Consider the following 23,299-nt stretch of genomic DNA (forward strand, 5'->3'; position numbering starts at 1 on the left):
GACAGCACCTTTGGTGTCAAAGGAGTCTTAACATAATCAATATCTTCTAGAAGGGAGAAGGGGAGAAAATTGAGGGGAAGATATATATATTTTTTAAAAAAGCATAGCATGAGCTAACGAAGTAAAACCAAATTATGGAAAATTAGGTCAGAGATCATTGATGCCTTGAAAATGCTGACCAAGCATAAAACAATAAATTGGGCTAAAAAATAAATGTGCACCAAAACGAGTTATTCATTCCTGTGGGCTTGTCAGTATTGGTTTGCCACACGTACATAGCCATTGCCAGTTCTGTGATGTTATTGATTTGATAGTAAGAGACCATCCATAATTGTCATCTTTTGCTGCGCATGAGTTCTCTTTTACTGATTCTTTGTCCCAAAAGAGTACTGTTCACACAATAGTCCCAGATTGTCCAATTTAAAGGTGGTTTCTTATACAAAATTATATTGAGCAAAATGAAAAGCTTCCCTTATGTATAATCCTGGGGATCATGAAATTGTGATTAACTGTGATTAAAAGTTCTGGACATTTATAAGTTCACCTAGCAGTCTTATTGTTTTCAAAAAATCATTAAGTTTAGGTATCTTATCACTGAAAATTTCAGCAAAATTTTATCTCTGTAAAAATTCCACAACTTGTTACTGACTTCCTTTGTAAAATACATTGAAGCATGCATATTGTTTTACTCACGTTACGCTGTTATGCTGCGGCAGTACAATACTCAGATTGCTTTGGGCGCTGTGCTGAAATTGACAAAACTCACCTCTCATTGTCCTTACAGTATCTTCTGTTGTGTCCTTTCACTTTTGCCTGATTTAAAATGTTAATGCCTCTATATTTAAATGGAATCAAATTGGAACTTTTTCCCACCTGGTTCGATTTATTATGGTTACTGTAAAATAAATATTAAGGCAAATGTGTCTTTAAGTATTCTACAATACAATAACGTTTTACCTAATTTCTCTACGAATTGGAATCTCCATTGCGAGCGCTGGTGCTCAGGCTCTTTATTGGTGAACTCTATTTTCATTCTTGTTAAATTGTAACGCAGTAACAATACATTGATGTATTGTGTATTCTCAAGCTCTCATGTTCTATAGAAATTTCACAATATGCTAGAGGGTGTCCAGAGAATACACATAGGTAAGTACCTCTAACTAACCTTATTTATAAGTGATTATAAATCATTAATCCACTCAAGAGAGGGAAACTTTTTCAAGAGTCAGCAAGTTAAATATTTATATTAACTATTGCATTGCTTATATCATTGTTTCTTTTTTAAATGTTCCCTGAAGTGAATTGTTCCTATTGATCATTTATTGCTTAGGTTCTTGGGTACATAATATGCACTCCAACTCTGTGGGAGCCAACAAGCCGCTAATCGCTAAAATAGCAATCTTTCAGCATTAGTTTATAATAGGAAATCTCATAACAAACAACTGAGAGTTCCCTGTTCGGCAATTCATGTGTGATAAAACCCTTTATATCTCTTTGATCATACCTATGGTCATCTCCTTCTCTTCTCCCTCACTTAGTGCTATTATGCAGATACTATTCTGTGTGAACAACAGCAACTTGCATTTATATAGATCCATTTATATAGTGAAGGGAACTCTCTAAATGCAAATTATTTTTTTATAGCCTGTTATATGTATGTCAGCTTTTATAAATTATTTTTTTCGGGAATGCAATGTCATGTCCAGGGTTGTCAGAGAGGAATTAAAATAATTGTTGGAATGTAATGCAACTATATATTTTTTATTTTTAGATGAGCTGTTGATAAAGATTGAAAAAAAATGGGAAGGAAAGATGCTGGTACCTCTAAAGTCCCAATTGATCAGTACCGGAAACAAATAGGTAAATAAAGTACAAATTCTTACAGATTTAAGAGTTACAAGTTTTAGATAACATTGGAGGGCATTAGAGATGTACTTTAAATATATTTTTTATCATATATTGTGAAATAATTGTGCTTCCTTTTGTTCAAGGAGTACTCCAGGTCTCTCTCTTGAGAGTCTTTTACTGAAAATAACACATAGTCAGGTGTCTATTTGCCACACGTGTAAAACATGTTTTTTTTTGGTCAGCTGGGTATCTGACAAGCGGTCTGCATGTTTAAGAGTATCCATTTTAATTTAAATGTTCAATTTTTTCAATCCTATTTATATGGAGGGAAAACGACAGTGTGTGTCATATGCTCACACATGTAGAGAGGAAGTTACAGGTACTTTTTAACAACCAATTAAAAAACATTTATTAATTTTGTAAGTAATAACAAATTATTTTCATTACGCCTTTCATTCCCTTAGTTCACACGATTTGCATACAGAATGTAAAAATTCTACAGCAGGTAAAACAAGTTTGTATAACAAATGCTAACCATGTAGTCACTAGGCGCTTGTTTGGAGTTGCAATCTTCACGTTTGTAATAATAATAATCATCCTTGTTTTTGATATAGTGCTTTATCATGTCGTCGAGATGTCTCTTAAAGAGCCTCATAGGATTTTACTGTAAATTTAGTGATAGTGTAGGCAAACACAGCAGCCAGTGTGCATATAGCAATATCCCACAAACAACCATGAAATAAATGACCAGTTTTACCTAGTTAGCCTTAAAAGTGAAGAATATGTGGGCCCTGATTGAGCATCCCAACCACTGATATTTATCTATCATCAAAGAAGGATTGAAAAATACTCTCATGGAGATAATTAAATGGACACATGAGAGCTTGAATTTGTCGTAATCAAAAATGCTCTGAGATGGTGTATGGGTTTTTGTGGAGGACAAACCTGAAGCCTCAGGATTATCTGCATTGTATAGGATGACCAATAAGTTGTGATTACAATGCCTAATAAGTCTTAAATGTCGTTTTCAAATCACATCATTCCCTCGCACCTTCCTACCTATCCGACCTGCTTACCCTTCACTTCACCACCGGCTGCCTCTGCTCAGCTGGCTCCAGCCTCGTAATTATTCCTCATGCCCTCCACGCCACCATGGTGGCTGTGCCTTCAGCCATTGCACCCCCAAAATTTGGAAATCTCTCCCTCGATCCCTCCCCCTTGCCCCTTCCCTCCCACCTTCAAATCCCGCATAAAGATCTTCCTTTTTGATCGTGCTTACGGTCACCTCTTGCGTCCCTCTCCCCCTAGCTTGTTGTCAGACTCTGCCACTGTGAAGGGCTCTGGGATGCTACCCTGCATGAAGGGCGCTCTATAAATGCAAGTTGTGTTAAAAGAAATTATGATTTATTTTAGATAATAGGTTAGATATAACAACTCTTTGGTCACCCCGTAGGTCTAGAAGTTGGATTCTCTCCCCCAGTATCCGTGACATGTGCTGTCTTGAAGCTCCGTGCTTGTTCCCTGTTGGCTCCTATATTTTCATTTCTAAGCGTGGTTCAGTTTTTACACGCATTCACTCATCTCGATAATTACAGTTCAAAGCGTTCGAAAATAACCATACATTATGTTATAATGTGGTAGATTTAAGGTGGCGGCTAAAACATGAAATAAAGGACTGAATTTGTGGTTCAAGTCCTGCGTGTTGTTCTGGATTCCAGTGCAGGTTTTTGGTTAGTTGGATGGGAATGTGGAATGTCAACAAAGGCAGCAGGTGCATACAGCAGTGCTAGACAGTTGTGTTGCTTTAGCTGCATGGCTGCATTTTTACATCCTCTCCAGATGTTTGTTTGAGAGGTAACTCTTTGCTAGCCAAGCACCGTATTGATATCTTTCAACTACGTGCATACGTCTATCCTTACGGTGATAGTAACAGACATGGAACACAACATATGATGATTGTAGCTATGAGGATATAAGAAATTTGAGGAACAAGAGAAGATGAAAGGATACATCACTGATTGATTGATTGACCTCAATGCCCATCAAGCTGCTTTCTACCCATAGTCCCAGGTCTCTTCTCTCCAGAATCATATCTCGAACCCATTTATACAATTCATTTCAACGATCTTCGCTGGCAACTCATTCCAAGAATCAATTATCCTTTGGAGAATATAACTTCTATCTGAATTCCCTTTTTTTTGCTCCCAACTTACCAATTTTTAACTTGTGCGTTCCCTGGTATTTGAACTCTTTGACATACAGAAAAAGTTCCTCTCAGCAACACTTGTCAATTTTAACTCATCGTAAAGTTTAGCTTCCAATGACATTATGGGTAATGTCCTTAGCAGATCCTGCTAACCTGTGTTCCTAGTGGGCAGAATCTACTGGATTGGGCACTTGTCTCTCTTTAGAGGCAGTGATATCCTCCCATGATTCAGTGACCAAGACTTCACCTGGTTAAATGTACTAGCTAAATGAAACATTTGGATAGAGTATTGGGTGGTCGCTGCTGAGCACAGTGCCTCTTAGTTGCAAACGGAAAAATGAAATGAAGACCTTTCCTAAGCCTCTCTCCCAGTCTTCTGAGCAGCCAGTCTGAAAGCGGCATTGGTGGGCGAGGTGAGAGATCTGACCACTACTCCGAATTGCCCACAGAATACACAATCACTACATTTTACAATAAATAGATTCACAATAAATCCTATGAAGTACTTTGAGATGTCTTTATGATGTGATAAGGCACTATATCAAACCCAAGGATTATTACTACTATAGATACAATTGGTCTTTCCTTTCAATGCTGTTTGTGGGACATTGCTGGTGTAAATTGGTTTCCCCATTTGCCTACAAAATACAAAGGCACTACACTTTACAGTGATTTTTGAGAAGTGCTTTGAGATATTCTTCACCTATGAACTGCAAGAATTATTATTCATAATAACTATGCATACATCATATAGCAAAGCATGGCAACAGATCCCTGATATAAGAAACTTACTGACAAAACAGGAAGTATCATGCACAGAGTTTTTAACAACAGCTGGGTTATATGAAGTGTTGAGCTGTACACTGATCAGCAACACAAACTTAGGGTTCAGAAATCTTAATGAAATGCATCAAAAGTTTATTGCCTCTTACAAAGCACTTGGATTGGCATAGCTTTGTTACAAATTCCAAATTACCTGTTTATTTGTTTGGATTCATAACAGGGATATTGTTAGTCTCTTTTCTTTCTCAGTTTGCAGGAGCCGTGCTTGTTATAACTGGTCCGTTAAATTAACGCCATGCAATGCACTATACACAAAATCGAGGAAATGCAAAATTTGCTTATGTGCAAATGGACCTGCTTTTTTTTTACTTTTACCTTTTTTCTTTGTGACTGTGTAAAGTCTTTCTGTTTGCTCTTCATTTCCCTGGGCTCCTTAAACATTGAATTTCCTTTATCTGAGCAATGGGGGAAGATGACCTGTTTCAAAATCTCTGCAATGCAGAGACTGAGCTGACAACCACTAGTTTGAGAATGGTTTGAAGACGTCACTCCCTTTGATTATGCTCTCCCCAAGCACAGAAGTACCTCACTTGTGCCGGTTGCTTCTCCAGAGCAGCTTGTCTCTGAAGTGCTGTTTGGGATTGAATTTACATTTTACTGTTGTCTCAGTACTCCAGCCCCGTCTCATGATTTTTACTGTTAATTTATGCTTACTGTTAGTTGTACCACTGTCTACCTACGGTTCCATCTGTGCAAAATTGTGTTTGAAAGTCAACGAAAGTTTGTGCAAACATCTGGCACTATTTTGCTCTTGGTATGAGGTGTGAACGACACTATAGTATTAACTTCTGATTTATAATCCTTCTGTTATCCACCTCCTGGAACAAAACGTGATTTTCTGCCACTTCCTTTTTCAGAAGTCTACGTGTAGGACTCGTATAGGTCACATTACATCCTTCAAAATATCAGATGACAAAGAGTATGTTACAAGTCCTTAAGCTACTCAAGGAATAATATGCTATGCTGAACAGTTCAGAAACGCTGTCCAAACTCTTGATACTATGTTACAGCCTCAAAAGAATATTGAATGTAAATAAACTGAAAATCATCTAAATGTTCCTGTTACAGGAAACCAGAGCGAAATTTAAAATAAAATTGACTTGTTCCAAAAAGTTTCAAAGAGTGCTTTAGTTGCAGCACATTTGCAATAAACAGATGTTAGAACCTTCTTGTAGGCATTTAGGTCAGGGTGGGGAACAGAACCGCTGGCAGAAATTTGCAGCTTTGAATAAAAACTTGGCGGTCGCCGAATTGAAGTAAGAGGCCTTAATACGTGGTGGTGTTATGGTGAGAAGAAATATCTTCACAGAATAGAGCATGTGAATAGAGTAGCAGCTGGATTGGAGTTTGTTCAGAACTGTAACCCAATCTGTGAGTTCACATGATGCCATAACCTCAAGAATAAAGCTCTTGTGGGTTTTAGATTTGTCTGAAACCACACATTGTGTTACAGCTGTGTAAGGCTACCCGACTAAACTTTTTTTTGGTAATCTACACAGAGTTATTGTACTTTATCACAACTTTTTCTTTCAGCAAAATCCTCTCCTGGTCAAATGAATATTCTGGCCTTGGTCCTAATAACTTAATTCCTTCTAAAAATCTGAATGGAAAAGCACAGAAGCAGTATAAAATCAAAAAAAATCATTATTCGCAATGGAAAAGTTTGTTATGGTCTTCGAAGCTGAGAGTTTGTGTAATGGCCTGTTTCAAAACCCATTTTACATCCGGGAGAGTTTGTTCAGGAGGAGATGTGATACCAACTGCACAAGTCATTGTAATGTGTTTTTCACAACACTGCTTTTATATCTTAAATAATTCGCTGCAGATGCATTGGATAATTACTCATGTATTTAAACACCTGCTAAAATAATATCCCAATCATTTCACCAGGAATGAAAACACCCCTTTAAATGACCTTAGTTACTGACCTCAGTATGTGTGTGTGTGAGTGAGTTTGAGAGAAAAGCAAGTCTTAAGCCTTATCGAGCAGCAGATGAGCTAACTCGTCTGTGCATGATCATGCTCCAGGGGCTGATACAATTCCACTTGCCTTTTGCCAGGGGTTTCCTAATTTGCAACTCACATTTCTTTAATCTGTGGTCCAGATTTAGCACAGAGAATGTCTTAGCATTAATTTACTCTATATACTTTAACATATTTTAAATACATTTGCCTTGCAACCATAGTCCGATGCACCACTGTTGCTTTCCTCTGTAGCGTTTCAGACACCTCAATGGCCTTTTGAGGTAGAGGAGCTGGAAACTTTTTACAACCTATGTTGTGTCCAATTTCCTGCCGTACCTGTATTACTTTCCCGCTCCATACTCTAGCTTTATTTAATAAAACTACAGTACTCACAGTGTGGAGATGTTCCTATGAACCATCTGTCATCATAAACATTTACTCTTACTGTACTTTACTGATAGATTAGATGTCTTTGCATGGAATCATTACAGTAAGTGAGCAAAAGAACAGTTATAGTAATAATAATCCTTGCATTTGATATAGTGCCTTATCACATCTTCGAGACATCTCAAAGCGCTTCACAGAATATACTGTAAAGTGAATACCGTATATTTTGTACAGTTAAGTACAAATATATACAATTTTATCAGTTCATCAAATTAATTCATCAAAGTACAGATCAGTAGTACAGATCAGTAGTGCCAGTTTTCTGTACAGAAAGATATTGGAGCAACATCAAAAGGAATCCACAGAATATTCTGATGAAAAGATAGAAGTGAAAGAACATGTAAAATCTGCACAAGGAGACAAAATTACTGAACAGAGTATTCTCCTGTGTAGAATTCATAGAAATAGTTTATTTTCCAATAGGCAATGTTTTTATTGCAGACCAAATAGGATTGATCCCTTAATAAAGATATTAATGGTGCAGCAGAACTTTGAAATTCACAATACTCTAAGTTTCTAAATGAAAGAGTCAGCACCAAGGTGCTACAAAGAATGGTGAGTTTTAGTGATGAAGAGAAACTTGGAAATTTTAGGTATTTTTGGTTTACTTATCTAACACGGGACAGATTTAGATGAAGAATGACGTTCAACCTATCTGATCTCATCCATCCAGAAATGCTACCTGACTACCATCCTATTGCAACATCAAGCTGTTTTTATAAAGCAGTCCAGATTCCTGCCCTCAACCACCTTGTCTAGGTGTGACCTGACCAAAACACCATACAGTTTGATTATGACCTTTAGAGATCTAAATTCAACTGAAAGTCTAGATATATTAATTCATATGGCTTCTTTCCCACAATCAATTAAGGATACCACCTCCTCAAAAAAAAGTCTGAGTTGGACAGACAAGACCTTCTAAATCTGTGATATCAGACATTTATTCAGCTAGTCATTCATTTTCCCATTCAGAAGGTTAAGAATGACTTAATAGAAGTCTTCAAAATTATGAAGGATTATGATTGGAGTGGGGGGGGGAAATAGTAATAATTTATTTCTACTGTTGTGGGCAAATCAATGAGATGGGACAAATTTATGATAATCACAAAAAGAATTAGAGAGAATGTTAGACTTCTTCATGCAAATACTGGTTGGAATGTGCACAAACTGTTATGGCAGAATCGATATATTATTTTAAAATGGAATTAAATAAATGCGTAAAGAATAACAAAATTAAACCTTATGTGGCTCGCAAGCAGCAGAGTAGATTTAGATTTGGTGCCTCATGTGGAGAAAAAACAGTACTGGAGATATGACGGGTCTAATGGACATATTCTGTTCTGTAACATTCTATGATTCTATTCAGGAAGTCATTATTTAATAAGCCCGACACCTCTTGTGAAATAGTGCCATGTGAACCTTTAACATTCACCTGAACAAGCAGATGGGACCTTGGTTTAACGCCTCATCTGAATGACAGCACCTCCGACAATGCAGTGCTCCACCAGCACTGCTCGGGAGTGTTGGTTTTCTCTTGTCAAGCTATTGTTCTTAAATTTACAGTTTTCCTTTCAAATAAAACAACAACTTGCATTTTATATTGCGCCTTCCAGGCAGCATGACATCTCAGAGAGCTGTACAATCCTGGGGTTTGGATGCAGAGTAAGGGAGTTAAGGGGAGGTGACCATAGGCAAATGTAATTCAAGTTAGTTTGGAACCGTATCAATTTTTTTTCGAAGGTCATTTAATTATGTCAGTTCCAGTGTCCTCAATACCACAATCTCCTTGAAATGTCCAGAAAATGTTACAAAAACAACTTCCCTTTAGGTTCGCATTTCAATCCAAGCATACACATAATTTAAATAACAACAGAAATCTGCATCTATATAATGCCCTTCACACGGGTAATGTCTCGGAGCACTTACAGAACAAGATGTGCACAGGGAAAAGTCATTCTGTTTCAAGTATTTATTCTCAGTTTTTTTAAAATTAACTCCTGCTTGTGAATTTGAGTTGTTCCAGAACACAGAATGGACTGACCTTTTGCATAAATAGATGTGCTTAGCTGACATTAGGCAACTTCAGATGTCATTAGCAAAGTGTGTGCAACAGAACGAAGGGGGTTTGACTTAACCGCCTCAACTACAGTTCAGCTCCTCCTCCACAGCCTCTTGTTTACTGACCTCTATGAGCCTATCTTTGTTTTATATCCAAATGCACAGAATATTAAAATGAATCCTGAAAACTTAACAGGACAAATTGGTACTCTCTTTTCCCTCTTCTTCCACCCTCCCTCTCAAAAAGCACAATGCTCTTCTCTAAAAGCTGTTGGTTCAGAGGTGGGGTAGGCTTTCACAGACTGCTGGCAACTCACGTTTCAGTAGCTATTTTTCACCTGTAAGCATTAACTCTTGAGTGCCGGCACTCCGTTCAACTCTATGGCATGAGGCAGTGCAGCAAAGCCCAATCATGTCCTAGCCCAGCCACAAACGCAAGGTTTCCAAGACGATGGTGGACAGAAGCTAACAAAAATCAACCCCTTTACTGTTTTTCTCTTTTCATTAGGCTAGGGGAGACTAAGATCAACCAGCACATCCACTGCTGGGTCTAACAGAGTTTTTTTTCATATTTATTGTTTTTAGGTTTTTATCCCCCAGAAGATAGCGTTCAAAATCCTCAACCTCGCCTTCAAAGCCCTCCACAGCCTTGCTCCTTCCTCCCTCTGTGACCTGCTAACTCCATATTAACCTGTCCTCTCCCTCTGATCAGTAGGCTCCAGCCTGCTCCACATCGTCCGCCCCAACATCGGCGATCAGGCCTTCAGCCTCTTTGCCCCCACGATTTGGAACTCCATCCCACATTCCCTTCGCCTCGCTCCCTCCCTTGCCTCCTTCAAGGCACGTCTCACGACCCTCCTCCTCGACTTAAAGTGGTTTAAGCTATTGCCATTTTGATACAGGCTGTATGACTATAGCAGATGTATCACTGTTTCAGAATGCTGGCTCCTACTGTGAACAAGTAGGTTATCTGATTGGCTGCTTCTCACACCATGATTTATATACTTGTTATAGCTTTATTAACTTTAAATAGCAATATTCTGATAGTAAGCCAAAACTCAAGCAATATTGTGTGCAGCTTGGACTGCAACACTGTGGGATAACATCTGGATTATAGAAGAAGTAATTTAGTAGAAAAAAACCCAAGCTAAGTATGAAATTGAGAGGAATTAATTAAATGTCTGTTTCCTGTCAATACAATGCACTTTCTAATTTATGTTTATTTGGACAGGATCAATTAAAAATACCCAACAAGCTAACCACTTCTGTTTGTTCAATTAAGTAAATGTTGCGCTTCTCAAGTTTTTGTTTGCGTTAAATTGACAGAATTCCAACGCAGGTAAATTGCAAAGACTTGAGTTGAAAGAATAATGGCAAAAATAACCCTGAATAATAACATTTAATATTCTGTCAAATATGCAAACATTGTACTCTTTCATGCAAGATTTCATAATTGCTGTGCTTCTGTCCAAAGCAGGATTTTGACCTTGTATTTTTCTCGTTGAGTCTCTGCATTGTACTGAAACAATACTTCTAATCTCTTGAAAAAGATGTACAGTATCTCAGAAATAAATTCACTCCAGAGAGTGTAGCTGAGTGACTTGCATTGTTTTTGTTTGAATGCATAATTTTCAAATAAATTTATGCACAGTAGCGGCATAATAAACCTTGATCAAAGAGAAATTTCATTTTTACGACTGATGGATCAGCTTTGAGTAGCAAACTCTCTTTTCTAAAACAAATCTAAATCATTAACTCTTTCCCTCCTGTTATTTCCCACAGTTATGTTTCTGTGATCCAAAAAGCTAGTTTAGCATTTACTTCCTGACAGCAATATTTGCTTCCAAAACATTTACATTATTAGCAGATTTTTATCTTAGTTGTTTCTATTTGTTGATCTCGAACTCTTGTTCGGATTCCCTCATTTGGCAGATTCAGCTGAATGAAGGTGAAAGAGAAAGGCTATGCATTTGAATTTGTCTTAATACAATGGAAGCCGCCTAAGCTGGACACATCAGTGCTGGATGTCTTGTCAAGCTTAAGCGGATTCAGAAGTTAACCGAAGTTCCCTTACCTCTTCCTGCTTGGGCTTCCACTCCATCTCTGTAAATACTTTGAAACATTCTCCTACAGGAAAGGTTCTGTTGTCCGTCCTCAATTGAGTTACAGCCTTGTAGTTCACTCAGCTACATATTGTTCCATATGATCGCAATATTGTGAGACAAAATGCATAATTTTAGCTTCACATTTATGCATGTTTCTCCCGTATTTTTAATTAATTTGTTGGGTTTTGTCATGAGTAATAAGTGAGTGATAAAGGAGAGACCATCTAATGATGATAAGAACCGAATATTGGTACATTATATAGAGAGAGGTTGGCAGTGAGTAACAAGGCAGCAATTCAATCACCATTTTGAGATTAGGGTTTGTCTCTAAATTTACAAATGTCAAGCGAACTGTGGGATTAAATTACTGTTTTGTACTCATTACTGCACATTTGTTTTTGTTTATATTACATCATCTTACTTCAGGTTACAGTATTGAAGGGTGATCCTTTTTGCGTTGTCTTTCTATTTACCAGGGCATGTACTGCATATAATGGAGTCAGTGTAACATAAGGAAAAGAATGATAAAAGTAATGGTAATGTTGAAACTAACGGCAATAGAAGTACCACTTCTTTGTGTACCAGTCAATAGTGTTTCCCAGGGGTTATACATTATATGGAACCTGGTATGAAGGCCCAATTTCTAACTTTGCTGATGACACAAATTAGGGAATGCAGCTAATAGTAAAGCGGATTATTAAGCAACTACATGGAGAAATAGACTGAATAATAAAAACTGTTCGAAGGTCATATAATAAGGACTATTTATTGATTTTTTTCCATATTTGAAGAACATTTTTACTGGGGTTTTATTTTAGAACCTCTTTAAGTCGCTTCATACCGATTTTCACCCCTTTTTGTTTTAGTGAAAGTCTAGTAGTAAATACAATTCTCCAGGATTTTGATTAAGGGAAAAAATAAATTCTCCAATTTTTTTCAGTTTCCGGGAATGCATGTACATTACATCATACACACAAATTAGCGGTTTCTCAAGAATTGAGCGTGCATCTTGTTAGTAGGATTGGTTCCAAAAATGCATATGCTTGTGCATTAAAGTTGTACATTGCATCGCGCAGTCAGAGTAGCATGTCCAGAGAATTCCATTGTGATCACGGTAAATGCATCATGTGTCCACATTTGCTGCATGGCAGTTGTGGTTCGTTGCTGTATGCACACTGGCTGCTGCATTCTCCTACAAACTACTGTCCCTGCACTTTACAGATTATCCTGTGAAGTGCTTAGAGGCATCCTCCTACGTCATTAGGGGCTACATCAAAAGTAGTAGATTGCTGTTTTTATTATTAAGTTATTGCAAATGAACCAGTGTGTGATATTTAGCCTTTTCATCTTCCCTGACCTTTGTGTATTTAACCAAACACTTGTCCTGAAAGGTTAATGAGGCCAACATAATGTAAAATAAAAGGTAAAATACTGCAGATACTGGAAATCTGAAATAAAAACAAAAGTCACTTGGAACACTCAGCAGGTCAGGCAGCATCTATGGAGAGAGGAAAGTGGGTTAACGTTTCAGGTTGCTGAGTTTTATCAGTAAAATGTAATGTAAAATGTTTAGTTCTTTTCTAGAGTAGCCGTGAAGCGATGAAACTAATTTCACCTATGAAGACTTTCATCTATAAGAATTGGGTTTGCCTGGGAGCTTACGTTGGGTCTGGAATTTCTGGCACGCTGCTGATGTTGTTAGCAGGAGCTGTCAGAGAATTGGTAAACTAGCTTAACGCCCTATTTTACTGTTCAGGGGAACATGGCCCCTTAAGGGCGAGAAATTCCTCTTGCTGTTAAGCGTAATCATTTTGACTGTGCACCTTCTAATGGGATATTTCCCATTCTAAGTGCACATTGTCACAGTCTTGCTACCCTTTGTGGCAAGAGGAAACCTCACCCAGTAATTACAGAAACTTTATTTCCTAGATCAATAGATTGCACCCGTCCAATGATGCTTTTTCCTGGCAGGAGAGTATGATGTACTCCAGAACTTGTTCACAAGATTAAAGCTCTGAATTTTATTTGCCTAATCAAAGGCAATTAAGTATTTGCAGTTGCAAATTGCAATAAAAGTAGAAATAAACACAGGTGTGAGTCCATTCGTGGGGTGAAAGGATGTTCCTTTGATGCTGCACAGCTGTATTTTTGTTGAGTGAACAGTTTGCCGAGCTCCTCTGCAAGCGTCCACTGACAGTATAATGCAGACTTAAGCAGCTTATGTGGTATTCAGAAATAGCAGTGCATTAATTTTTAAAGCACAAAATGCATATGAGGCACAGGACTGCTGGATGATGATAATGAGGCTAGAATTTTAAAGTCTGCAGGGAATAAAGCTCTGAGCCACTGAGATGTAAGTGTTCATAAAATAATTTAGAGACATTCACATGTTAATGAGCCTGGTCATCAGTATCAACAAATGGCAAAAACACAGGCCTCTGTGGCACAGCTGATAAATCATACAAGTGGATACCCTCATTTCTGTTGCAAAACTCTTATGGTGTTAATGCAGATATTCTCTTCACTCTCACTCCCACAATAATCATTTTTCTCTTTTGTTTCATCCTGCCCTTACCCCACCAATCTATTTGGATTGGACAACTAAATTCAAGAATCCGTCCAGCATCATAATTATATTAATAATAATAATAATAATCCTTGCATTTGATATAGCGCTTTATCACTTCATTGAGATGTTTCCAAGCACTTCACAAGATATACTGTAAAGTGAATTGACTGTGTATTTTATAAGTGAAATGCAGCAGCCAGTTTGCGCACAGCAATATCCCACAGCCATGGAGTGAGTGACCAATTTCATTTGGGGAATTTGATGTCCAGGACCCCGGGAAGAAACTTGTTTCTCTTTTCGAATAATACGATGGAATCTTTAACGCCCACCTGAACAGGCAGGGATCTCAATCTAACAGCCCCCCCCAGCACTGCATTGCTTATCTTAGAATATGTGATTCCAAATCCTGACATGGGGCTTGAACCCACAACCTTCTGACTCAGAGACGAGAGTGCTACCAATGCGCGAGCTCACACACATCTTCACAATAGATGAAGAACAAGGAGAAGCAAAATTATCAAAAGTAAACTAAATAAAAGATTAAACATAGCAAAACAAAGAAAATGAAAGCATTCATATAGATAAGCAGTAAACATTAATGTTTAAAATGGGGATGGACCATAAGGTGGGTATGATTGTGTCCCTGCCCATTTTATCCTCCCCCATTTTGTGTCAATGTAAACCATGTACTTGGTTTATAATGACACACACAGCATATATACATACTTAATAAGTACCAACTAAAAAACATCAGCTCCATGTCATTGCATTAAATAAATAGCCTGGCTTTCTATAATCCTCAGCACTACTTTATTTAGATAGACGTACAGTATTGCCACTGCATTGATCTACTCTTTATGGACATATTTTTACAATTTCTGAAATGCCATCATATAAAAGCTAATTTTTTTTCTATCTGTAAAAGCACAGGCTTGAGTTTGGGTGGAGGAAGTTCAGCAGTGGGTTCAGTTTACAGCAGTGGGCAGTATTTATTTTCTGGGCTTACCTGCTGTGGAAATATGGAAAGTTTGTTTACTTCTGTTTACTGGATTTTGCCTACAAAGTGCATGGTCGATATACATACACTTTACAATATATTCTGTGAAGCGTTTTGAGACATCTCAACGACATAATAAGGTGATATATTATATGAAAGGATTATTATAATGTGCAATGATGTTCCTCCATTCTCTGTGTCACTTCTCCGATCTGGAGTTCTTCACTGGCACCCCTCACACACTTACAATTTCGGGAGCGTTCAAAGCTGCAGCTGCACACGGTTACTGTTAATAATAGTAATCTTTGCACTGGAATCGCGCCTTTCACTTTACAGCATTTAATCTGAAGTGTGACTATATTTGTGAATGTGGCATCCAATTTGCATCCAACAGAATACCCCACAAATAACCATAAAGTGAATAAACAATTTTATCTAGGGGAGGGGGAGACGGTTTGTTGGCCAAGACATCAGGATAAACACACTTCTCATTTGGAATAGTGGCATGTGACCTAAACCCTAAAGTCCACCTGTACAGGTAGAAGGACCCTTGGTTTAATGTCTCATCCAGAAGATAGCACCTCCTTCAATGTAATGCACCCGCTGCACTTCATTGGAGTATCAGACTGGACTGTTGAGATCAAAGTCGTGGAGTCCTGTAGCTCAGTGGTTAGAGCACTCGCTTTGCAAGCGAGAGACCTGAGTTCAATTCCAGGCAGAGGGCGAAACCTTGGGCAAGTTCCCTTACTCCACACAGAGCCTAATATTAATCCCTCCAAAACAAAACAATAATAAATTGGTCATTTTCAATCCACGACTGTTTGTGGGACACTGCTGTGCGCAATTGGCTGCCGCGTTCGCCCACAAATATACAGTCAATTCACTTTACAGTATATTCTGTGAAGCGCTTTGGGACGTCCTCCCGACGTGAAAAGCGCGATATCAAATGCAAGGATTATTATTATTATTAAAGTCCCAAAATGGGCTTGAACCCACAACCTTCTTACTCAGATGGTGAGAATGCTACAAAATGAACCAGGCCAACACCTATGCATCACTCTTACAAATTTTTTTTCCAACACTGGTCGCATTAAATCCCCATTACAAGAGGTACTTTAATCTAACAGTCCATCTTAACTCAGAATTCTTTATGCAACATCACCTCTTGTTTTCCTCTTCTGTTTGGATTGTATCTCATTTTAATATTAAAAAAGCATGCAGGATACTAGTCTTTTATAAATAGGGGCATAGAATACAAAAGTCAGGAAGTTATGATGAACCTTTATAAAACACTGGTTAGGCCTCAGCTACAATACTGTGTTCAGTTCTGGGCACCACACTTTAGGAGGCATGGCAAGGCATTGGAGAGGGTACAAAGGAGATTTACCAGGATGGTACCAGGAATGGGGGACTTCAGTTATCAGGAGAAGCAAGAGAAGCTAGGATTATTCTCCTTAGAGCAGAGAAGGTTAAGAGGAGACTTAATAGAAGTCTTAAAAAAAATTCTGAGTGGATTCGATAGGGTGAACAAGGAGAAACTATTTCCACTGGTGGGTGGGTCGGTAACCCAAGGACACCGATTTAAAATAGTTGTTAAAAGAAGCAGAGGGGCGGTGGCGAATTTTTTTCACACAGCGAGTTGTTCGGATCTGGAATGCATGGACTGAAAGGATGGTGGAAGCTGATTCAATAACAACTTTTAAGAGAGAAGTAGATAATTATTTGGGAAGGACATGTTTTGCAGGGCTATGGGGAGAGCGCGGGGGAGTGGGATTGATTTGGATAGCTCTTTTCAAAGAGCCAGCACAGACACGATAGCCTTCTTCTGTGCTGTATAATTCTATGATTCTATGATAACCATTTTCCAGATAGCTTGTCTCAAGCAACCTTACCTCTAAAGGCTGCTTCAAGGATTGACATTGTTTTTAGTTTACGGAGTGGTCTTATCTATTTCCTAACTACATTAGGAAGAACAAAACCATACAAAAACTCTGGCACTTGGAATTCAAATGTTATAGTGATATCGTTATAACTGTTACAAAATGTCAAGCAATGACCTGCGTTTAATTTGACAATATATTCTGTATTGCCATAAGTGTTTAAAAGATGCGAAGAAAGTCTCTTTCATATGGAAATAACGCATATCGCTAACAAATATTTTATTACCCACAGGAAAACAAGATTATAAGAAAACTAAAACAGTTTTAAAAGCAACAAGATTGAAAGCAGAAGCCAAGAAAACAGCGCCAGGAATAAGGGTGTGTGCATTTGTTTGATAACCTTCATTACATTTCAGTGGATGTCAGGCATCTTTTCCCTACAGATAAACAAGCTGAATATTGATTATTTTTCTGAGATATTGTTTGTGACATTTCAGTATCTGCATGAAATGTTAGGGACTAAGTATTTATACTGAACTGCACTTAAATCTACAAATTATCATAACCCTTCAATGGACTGTGGTGAGAGAAACTTGCCTGATCAAGCTTTTTGAGCTCAAAACTCCCAAGATCTGCTAAGATGCTGAAATAAAAAATCATCTGCCAGTGTATACTTCCAACAATCCACATTTATTAATAAACCCATTCACGGAGCTTATCACACAGTATTGCGGGTTATGAATGTGCAGTGCAAATGGCCGTTGAAGTATCTAACAGCATTGGATGAATACTCCCAAGAAAAATATCAAAGAGGTACAGGAAAAGATCAGGGGAATGAGATTAAAGAAGATTGCTGCAGTGAGGAAGGCAGCACTAGCACAGTCATGATGTACCAAATGGCCTCTGGTGCTGTAAAGTTTCTGTGATTTATTGGTCTTTGGTGTTGTGTATTCAGAATTCATAGAAACTAAGCATATTTTTACTAAGAAGAGATCATTGTATTTATGTGTGCTTTTTTCATTTTGTGATGCTTCCTCCTCCCCCCTGTTCAGCATCCAACAGTGCCACAGTGCAGCACTCCAAGATTCTATCCTGTCAGAGGCCCAATATAAATGCAAGTTATTGTTGTTTAATTCAGTAGAGCGACATACTAATCAAAACATAATGCTGAAATCATGAACAACATTGTCTCTAAACAAATATTAGTAAAAATGAAATTAAATGCCACACAGAATGAAAAATAATAATAAATAACAAGAAGTTTTCCCCAAAAAATTGCTTCCTGACATGGAATTATATAACCTGCTCACCCTTTGCTCATGCTTTTCAGTCCGTGAAACAATGAAACTTGTACAAGCCTTATCTATAAATGATATAATTGCCTAAGTTTTACATTCAGCCGAGTCCCATTCAATTTCCTATCAAAACCACTTTGGTTTCTTTGCACTACTTGTATTAATCACTTCCTAACTTGTAAGGCCGCTCCCCTATCCTCCATACACTTACTGACTGCGCTGAAGCGCAGGAAATGACATCCTGACCTGACCACAACTGAGCACATACCAGCCGGCTGCATTGAATCGCAGGAAACATAGTCTTGATCTGGCAACGCATGCGCAGAAGAACTTCATTTCCTGTGATTCAGTGCACTTCCAACACTTGCCAATAAGTGTTCATGCGGCAATGGTCAAGGCACAATGAATCGTGGGACCCGTCATCACATGTGCACTTAGTTATAGTTACCAGCTTCATTGAATTAAACAAGCGCTGTGTAGATTATTGATTAAATTGGATTTTATATGACTTATACAGTTGGTCTGCAACTCAGACTTCGCTTAAGTCATATTAAATGTTAAGGTCCCGACTGATATGACCTTTGTGAGCTTTACTGTACACTTTTTTTATTTTAGTGCTTTCTTACTGTTAAATGTTTCTTTTTAATAAGCAGTCATTGCATATCATTTTCTTTTAAATGGTGTAGTCGTGAGCATTTGTGATTTTTCAAATTAGGAGGTCAATTTTGTACCTCGTTCAGTATTATTTGTCAGTTCTCATCTTGGATTATAATAATAATAAAATAATAATCGTTGCACTTGATATAGAGCCTCTTAAAATCAAAGTCTCAAAGTGTTTAACAGGAAATTACTGTCATTTGTAAGGTCTATGTAGTTGCGGGTGAACGGGGTAGTCAATTTGCACACTGCATGTTCCCACAAACAGCCATGAGGTGAATTAATAATTTTATCTGAATATTGTTGGACAGGACACCAGAAGAAACGCCCTTCTCCTTTGGAATAGTTCCATGGGATCTTTAACTCCCACCTGAATAGATAGACGAGAGCTTGGTTTAATGTCTTAACCGATGGACTGCATCTCCCAACAATGCATTCGCTCCCCCAGCACTGCTTTGGAATGTTCACAGCCAAGTCTGTGAACCCAAACCCTAAATTGCCTCACTATGAACACAATCATTTCTCATTAAGAGGGAAAAGTGGGCATAAAATAGTTCACAGCAGTCCTTGACCCTACACGCCACATTTTGTAGTTGTCCCAAAAGGAGAATGATAATGTATTTGTATTTCAGAGCAAATATGAATATGTTGTCGGCAAGTATGGATTGTGTACCAAGCCGGTTCTGTTAAGCGCCTTGGAACATCTTCCTAATGTAAAAGGTGTTATATAAATGTAAATTTGCATTGTATTGGAAATTTCAAGGAAAGTTTACCACCAGAAGTCAGTAATTATGCTGCATTGTGTTAGATGGTCTGGTCTATATAGGGAACAAATCTATAAGAAATAAGAATATAGCAGTTCCATGATTAAAAGAAAGAGTAATTTTGTAGCACCTTAATATGTCAAAACATCTACAATCTCCCTACTGGGATTCTTCCCACTCAGCTCCTGTTAACCCTTCAAGCCATAGCCCTATTGGGTGGAATGGTCCTAGCTGGATATGTAGCATGGAGTTTGCCACATATTGTATAGGTAGCATATATATGCAGAACATTTAGTGTACTTTGGATATTCTTAAACATGGTGATGGGGTCCACATGTGTCAGACACTTTGCTAACCAATCTCCCCACCCCCCCACCAACACACACACATACATACTTAACAAGAAATCACTATCAATGTGGCATCCTGTAGCTCAGTGGTTAGAGCACTTGCCTCGCAAACAACAACAACAAGATTCCATTTATAAAGCGCCTTTCACGTCAGGAGGACGTCCCAAGGCGCTGCACAGTTGGGTCATGACCCGAGCAGGGGGGAAATGGTCAGGGTGAGGGGAGGGAAGGGAGGGAGCGAGGAGGGGGAAGAGAGTCGAGAGGGGAGCTGAAGGCACGGTCAAACAAGAGACCTGAGTTCGATTCCCGGCAGGGCAAAACGTTGGGCAACTTTCCTTACTCCACAAGCCTCTGTTTACCAGCAGTAAGTAGAAACCTGGCTGTTAGTCAATTGGCGGATCGCTTTTCTGGGGGTAATAAAACAATAATTGGTCACTTAATCCACAACTGTTTGTGGGACACTGCTGTGCGCAATTGCCTGACATGTTTTGCCCACAAAATATACAGTCAATTCACTTTACAGTGTAATCTGTGAAACGCTTTGAGACATCTCTAAAAGACGCGTTAAGGTGCTATATCAAATGCAAGGATTATTATTATTAGCAAGTGAAGTTACTGAATTTTTTAAGACAAACGTGCCAGCAATTTTGCCCAGCAAGTTCCCATAACCAGCCATGAGATGAATGACCAATAAATCTGGCGCATAGCTAGTTGGCCAATACATCGTGAAAAACTCCCTTCTCTTCAGTCCATCTCAGACAACAGATTATGTATATGATCAAACAAGCTTGGCAGTGAAAATAATTGGCAACATTTAACAAAATACAATATCCTGTAATTAACAAAAAGAGAAGATTAAAGATTAAAACATTACCCTTAATGTCTGATGGATCTTTACTGCTCAGTAAATTTTCTATTTTCTATTTGATTTTATATCCGAGTATAAGAGCAAAAAGGAAATGTAATACTACAACTTGTTTCACACTGTTGCAAGATTGCAGGGCATGACATCAACCTTTGAAACTACAATGGAACACATTGACAATATTTTGAAAAAATTAACTACAGATTCCTTCCACAGCAATGAGCATTGTCAGAGAGCACTGTTATTGTAGCTGCTGAATACCTTGCTCTGCTCTGATTATTTTTTTAAAATGAAAATACTTGCCTTTTCCAATGAATGTTGTGTCATATTATTCTATTGTCAAGGCAAAACCATTGGACCTTCCTGTACATTGAAAAGGTTCAGCGTAGTCCAGTTAATTTGCCACACAATAGTTTCCTATTTTGTAATTTTCTTTGTTGACACTCTCTGACAGTCTACGGTGGATTCATAAATGAAGAATTTTTTTCCCCCCATTTCTCCTTATAATACTTTAAAGCAGATACTTCTATATTTCAAGCATGTGTTACCAGCTGTTGCTTTGGATGGTATAATTGGTTCCCTTCCAAAATCTGCTGTTACTGGATGAACGCAGTCATTTTAGGTTTTTGCCCTTGACTGCTGATCTTGGTCAGATTCGTAATCTTGCTGCTCATACATTCACGGCATCACTTTTGTGTAATGACGTTTTTCAGTAAAGGAAAATAAGATGGCTTTGTTGGCTGTATTGTGGTTAAGTTCACGTTATTTCCTTTGCAAATATTATTCCAAAAGACTGTAAGGTTAATTCTATATTCACAGTTTACAGTGGAGCCATTAGCTTTGCATTTTGCTTGAGTGAGCAATCACTATTGGATATACTGTTGTATGCATTACAGCACAAATTTGGTTGTAAGACGTTTGCACTCTGAACCCCATTCTCACCTGCCAGCTGGTTTATGTGCAAAATGTCGGACTTCTGCGTCATTAAATCATTGCTGACATCATTTCCTCCTTTTTCCCACCTGCCCAAAGCAGGAAGTGGCATCATTAGTGTCCTAATGTCCCAGATGTCAGTCATTTTTGCTTTCTGTACTAAGAAAGGGCCGACTTCCAGGTCATCAGGGGCAATGTTCACTTCATGCTTTACACTCGTGTGTAAAGCAGGAAGTGATGCATTGCCATACCCTGGATTGGGATGTCAAGATCCCAAACACTGAATTTACACCTAGGATAGAATATGTAAAATGATGATATGTATATCTCGTTGGGTTCAGCATGGCTCCATGGCTATTGTGTTTAATCATTGTAAGCAGGAGTGCTACTCTTAGGACAGATTAATCCAGAGACCATTCATTCCAGCATTGTGAAATCTTCGATTTCTGTACCCTCCAAATATCAAATGGGAAAGTTAATTGTTATCAATAAGCCAAAATGTAACATCACCCTTGTAAGATATTTTGATGTTGTGAAATTTGGTCATTCCTTGCTACCCTCCCCCACTGTATATCTTCCCATAGTTGATTTGTTTCTCTCTATAGTTACCAGACAAGTCTCTTCCTGGTTGTTCTCACTTGGTAGATATGAATGATATGTTTTTCGTGCGTACTGGTGTTTAGTTTGGCTCAATTCCTTTTTAAAGTTATCATTCATTTAATTTATGGTCGGACAACGTGATGTTCTGTTACAACAAGAAACAAAACAGTAGCAGATTGGTAGGTTCTCAATCAGAACACTCTCCTGATGCACCAGTGTGGTTGGAGCTTGGAGCAGGAAGTTCACATCAGCAGTATTATAATGCCAGTTAGTATCAAAAGATTTTGGAAGGAGATGAAAGAAGAAGTGCATGGCACAGCTAGTTATCACGCTCACCTTTTACTTTCTCAGCTCCTCTCTACTTGTCCCCTCTGCTCGACTAACAAGCTTGCTGTGCATCCCTCGTCCCTTCCTCATCACTATCGGTGGCTGAGCTTGTGGCACTAACCTCTGCCACTGTCTCATCTACTTTCTATCTTACTTTAAATCCCATCTTAAAACCCATCTCTTCACCCTGATTGTTACCTCCTCCTAACCCTCCCCGCAAGTTTGTAAAACACTCCGAAACTTTACCTTATGTGAAGGGTATTTTATAAATACGACTTGTTGTAATTTTACTGATGGGATCTGGGGTCCAATGTAACTCAAGACAGATGGGATTAGAGTCATCTTGTCTGTTGGCTGTAGGCATCCTATGTGAAACTAGAACTAGTTTGCGCAGTCTCCACCATTTCCCAGTGGACATAGACTTATAGCACAAAACAGCTTTTAATTTGGGATAAATTTGGCAGCCTCTCAGACAGGACACAGGATTGCTGGTGTAGGAAAGGAAAAACCGTTACACCAGATTATAGCAAGAGCTGTTTTCCGAGATACATTTCAGGGTAGAACGGAAGGGCTATACGCTGTACCTAACA

At 38.3% G+C, this 23,299-nt stretch overlaps 1 protein-coding gene across 1 annotated transcript in view; it reads left to right on the plus strand.

The window, feature by feature from the left end:
* The window catches only part of triqk (triple QxxK/R motif containing), a 44,519-nt gene that overhangs the window by 15,632 nt on the left and 5,588 nt on the right, over positions 1-23,299 (plus strand). The window contains exons 2-3 of the mRNA XM_007902698.2: positions 1,772-1,860; positions 17,211-17,296. Coding sequence (XP_007900889.1) covers positions 1,800-1,860; positions 17,211-17,296 — 147 coding nt within the window. The 5' untranslated portion in view covers positions 1,772-1,799. The remainder of the gene's footprint in view (positions 1-1,771; positions 1,861-17,210; positions 17,297-23,299) is intronic.

The sequence above is a fragment of the Callorhinchus milii genome, unplaced genomic scaffold (assembly GCF_018977255.1).
Source record: "Callorhinchus milii isolate IMCB2004 unplaced genomic scaffold, IMCB_Cmil_1.0 Scaffold2, whole genome shotgun sequence".
In the NCBI taxonomy this organism is placed as follows: Eukaryota; Metazoa; Chordata; class Chondrichthyes; order Chimaeriformes; family Callorhinchidae; genus Callorhinchus; species Callorhinchus milii.